Raw genomic sequence first — 4,362 nt, forward strand, 5'->3', positions numbered from 1 at the left:
TTATTATTATTATTATTATTATTAAAGACTGGAACTTGGCTTTACACTTTTAAGTTTTTATTATCCTTACAGAAGAATTTTACTTTTAAAAATCCCTTGTCCCAAACAGGATACAGTGCAATTAAAATACAAAAGATCCCCAAAGTTATGCGTCTTTTAGCAGTAGTTATTTTAATTGTGTTAGAACAAAAGTATTTTACTTACAGTTTCTGTAACAAAACAAGTTATTTAAAGGACAGTCTTTTGGAAAGGAAACAAACTTACTTTCCTGTACAGGGCAGTGCATAGTCTAGTTGCACAATAGGGTCACATTGAGGAGAGAGTATTTGCAGAGGTTCTGCTTCCTGCCACAGAGGAAGCTCCCACACAGAAGAGACCTTTTTGAGCATCCTCTTAGAGGTGCCGTTGTCCTTTTTTGTTTAAGACAAGCATGCAAAATCTTCTTGCAACAGAAACGAAAATTGCAGTTTCATGGTGGTGAGTTTGGAAAGAAAAAAACATCTGAGCGTAGCTGGCGAGCAGGAGGAAGTGAAGACAGGTGAATAATGTGCTTATGTAAATAAATCACATTTTGTAGGAAGGCATTCACTGAACAACTCTTGGAATTTTTTTTTGCTGTCTTAAGTGCTGATTTATAGTCACTTTTACTGTTCTTTCTTGGAGAACATAACTTACCTTTCAAATGAGCACAGGTCCTTTTTGAAATCTCAGCATGGATGTTATCGTTCTTCCATCTGTGAGTTTCCATGTGGACTTGGTACGTTTCCTTGAGTTTCCACAGCACCCAGGTTCCCTTTGTGGTCTCTTTTGGTGTGAAAGATATACGGTCATTGTGTGACTGAAGGCCAGCCTGTTTTTTATTCTCTTAAAAACCATTTGAGGAGGGCACCTCGATCTGTCCCACCTGGCTGTGATGTTCTGAAGATGAAGATGTGTATTTGATGTGGACTCCTGGAGGTCCACCAACCCACAGACACCTTTTCAATATGATTCTGTTTCTCAGCCCTAGAAGAACAGTCACTAAAACGGCTTTTTAAAAAAACTTAATTACTACTGTTTATTCTTCTCCTATGTACTTACCTTCTCTAGTTAGCCTGCTATGTAGTCATTCTGCCTGTGCGGAGTGGGTAGGGAGTGCAGTGCAGTGAGGAGCAGGGCCCGCAGGCTCCGAGTTCTGCATTTTCTGCTGGCATGCATTGCCTGCCAAGCAGGTTCTGGGCCTGTCCTCAGGGAGCGAGGTCCCCTCTGCATCTGGCACTTTTTCTCAGCAGGTATCCTGTGAAACGTGCACTGGTGTCACTGGCACAAGTTACAGAGAAACTGCATAAATGGTGATACGGATTATATGAGCTGTAGGGAGTTCCCTGCTAAATGCTGTTCTTTACTGGTCCTGCAGAAGATGGGAAGTAGGCATTACATCATCTACAAAATGGACTGTTTTTATGGATTCTTGCAGACAAAATTTTGTAAAATGGAGCAGGACAGCTTTCTACTTTCTATTGGAAACATTATTATGAGTATCTCTTAATTGGTCCCTGTTCACTGCTGCTGGGTGGGATTTCATCTGCCTAATTTCTTTGGATGATGAGCAAGCGGAAACCAAGTGCTTTTGTGGAGAGGACTGTGTTTACTTTTGACAGAGAAACCCTACAATCAGTGTGTCACTTCTGCGGCACAAACATAACCATTGGGATGTAAGTGGAATCGCTGCATTTGCACTGCTGGCTTAATTCACTGTTGTTTCCCAGAGCAGCAGTCCTGTCTTAATGTGCACTCTTGCCTTCTCAGTGTTTTACACACACAATATACTCACTTATTGCTCTTTAATATTGATAAGGATTAACTTCCTTTTCTGGTTGTTCCTTTCTTTCTGCAGAGGGAAAACCGCAGGCTCCAAGAAGCAAGCATGCGGCTGGAGCAGGAGAATGATGACCTTGCCCATGAGCTTGTAACAAGCAAAATTGCCTTACGAAATGACCTGGACCAGGTAATGCTAACAGAGATGGGTCCCAGCTCAGGCGTGGCGACGTGGGTTTTAAGAACCCTGCTTTGTGCTCAAGTGAAGGCATGAACATAACATTAAAAGTGTGATTATTTGTGCCTTTATTTTCCTGACAACCTCGCTCCTCGTTGCAATCAGAAAGCTGGATTTCCACATGCGTGCAGCTGTAGGCATTCACAGAGGTGTCCTGCCAATACTGACTGCACCTTCTGTGTTGTGGATTGTTTCAGAAAATGTAAGCCACAACCTTTAGGCAGATACCAAAGAATGAACGTTTACTTGAAAAAGGTATCACATACTCCTTGAAAGACTAATATAAAGGGAAGTTGTCTCACAGAATGTCTACCACCTTATGTGGATCTGTTTTTCACATCAGTTTTAGTACAGTCAACAAAATTCAGAGATAATGAAGTGGCATGGCACCAAAAATTAGAAGGGCTCCTGCGTGTCCTTTGATAATTGCTTTTGTTTCCTGTGAAGACTGTAGTGTGGAGGGCAGCAGTGTTCAGAGCCCTTTATCTCGGAGATGACTGTTAGAGAACTACACATTCAACCCCCCCTCTTTCTGGAGTGTTTTATATAGTATTGGTAAATGCTGTAACAGCTATTACGAAGGTACTAAATACAGGAGGGCCATACTCCACCACACCTCGTGAGTAGGCCCTTGCTCAGTGAGGGCTGTAGTGCCTTTTGTAACAAAAATCTTTTCCTGCAAGGGCCTCTCAGTTTGATTTCCCGTAGTTATTTGGCTTTCTTTATCTAACCTCGGAATTGCAAACATCATTGACCACGGTTGTGCAATTTGTATTTCTGTGTAGGCAGGTCCTTGACAGTTAGGCTCTGCTGATTTGCATCCGTGTGATTCTAAAAATCTGAGCTGTCTTGGTGAGCAAACACAGGCAGAGATGCACTTTGCATGATGGAGTGGGCAATCTCGTGTGAAGGCCAAAAGCAACATGTTGAGGTGCTCTGTCTTCCCTGGGAATAGCTGTACATAAAGCAGCTTTATAGCTGCTGCTGCCCATGCTTGTTTTTTCTCAAGTATCACAACAAGGTTGCTAAGCACATACCTTTGCCAGTCCCATTCCTTGCTCTCCTGCATTTTAGCAGTCTTTCTGTAGATGAGAAATTAAAAACTCCATGGAGTTTTCCCACACCCTGCCTCAGTTCACTGGCACTGAAAGAAAATCTTTGTGCTACTGCACTCATTGTCTGGGAGGACAGGTGATACCGTACACCACTGCAGGTGCTTGGAGAAACTGGAGTGAACGCATAAAAGGAAGAAAGATTTGTAGTTGCTTCAAGGAATATCTTAGACAGGTCCTTCATCAAAAATACCCTTGTAATCCCTGAGTTCTTTTGTTCCAAGACTTCAATCTTACCAATCTTCTGTTCTTTCACTGCTTGTTCTCGTTGCTCCCTCACAGCCACATACACACTAAGCAGTGTAGGAATCCTCATCTCTTCAGTTGTGGCTCTGGTGGAGCTGCTTCTGCTACACACAATCGCCACTAACACCCTCATTAATAATTACCACTGTGGCAGATAGATAAGCTAGTACCACCAGCAGTGGTAGAAAACCAAACTGCAACTCGGAGACAAGTTCTGTACCGTTATTTGTTGTTTACAGTGCCATTTGCCCTCTTGTATTTTCAGCAGACTAAGTAGTATTTGACCACACCCATTGCCTGTTTTAGCACCTAGTTACTGAACAGAAGGAGTGGTGCGATGATGCAGGTGTATCTCCCAGTCGGGGAGGTCAACAGAATATATCCAGACATTGAGAAACGCATTTCTCTCCTGGTGATCGGTGAGGATAGTGCTCTCAAAACCAAAGTGTTCCCAGTATGTTTCACCGTAAGCTAGGCCCTTCAAAGGAAGGAGAAAATTCATATTCTCCAGTACACACACAGTATCATGTTTCCCAGGGTGATACTTACTGCCACTGGTAAACAAACCATTTTATCTGGTAGCCCTGTTTGTCTCTATTTGTCTTCGCCCAGATACTTTGTAAGGTACAGTGCAGGCACCTAACGTTTTCTACAACATCCGGTTTCCCCGTCTACAGATACAAAAATGGAATGAGTTATCTGAAGTTAAACAGGAGCTAAATCATGCTGCCCTCACTTAGATTAATATTGTTCCCAACAAAAATATTCTACACATCATTATTTGTATTAGGTTTGTATTAGGACATAGTATCTGGGCATAGGTTTGGCAAAAGGGTCCTTCTGTATGGTTGTTGAAACACAGTGAAATAACGTAGAAAATAGCTACTTAAAAAGTGAATTTCATATAAAAAATAGGTTAGGTGAGCCATCGGAGGGCAGGAAAAGGCAATGCGAGAACCTGAATCTGCA

General features: G+C 42.3%; 1 protein-coding gene across 1 annotated transcript in view; it reads left to right on the top strand.

The window, feature by feature from the left end:
* LOC118452691 (rab GTPase-activating protein 1-like) overlaps positions 1 to 4,362 on the top strand; it is a 15,024-nt gene that overhangs the window by 4,080 nt on the left and 6,582 nt on the right. The window contains exon 2 of the mRNA XM_035898068.1: positions 1,877 to 1,987. Coding sequence (XP_035753961.1) covers positions 1,877 to 1,987 — 111 coding nt within the window. The remainder of the gene's footprint in view (positions 1 to 1,876; positions 1,988 to 4,362) is intronic.

This window comes from Egretta garzetta, unplaced genomic scaffold (assembly GCF_000687185.1).
Source record: "Egretta garzetta isolate BGI_Z169 unplaced genomic scaffold, ASM68718v1 scaffold187, whole genome shotgun sequence".
Lineage (NCBI taxonomy): Eukaryota > Metazoa > Chordata > Aves > Pelecaniformes > Ardeidae > Egretta > Egretta garzetta.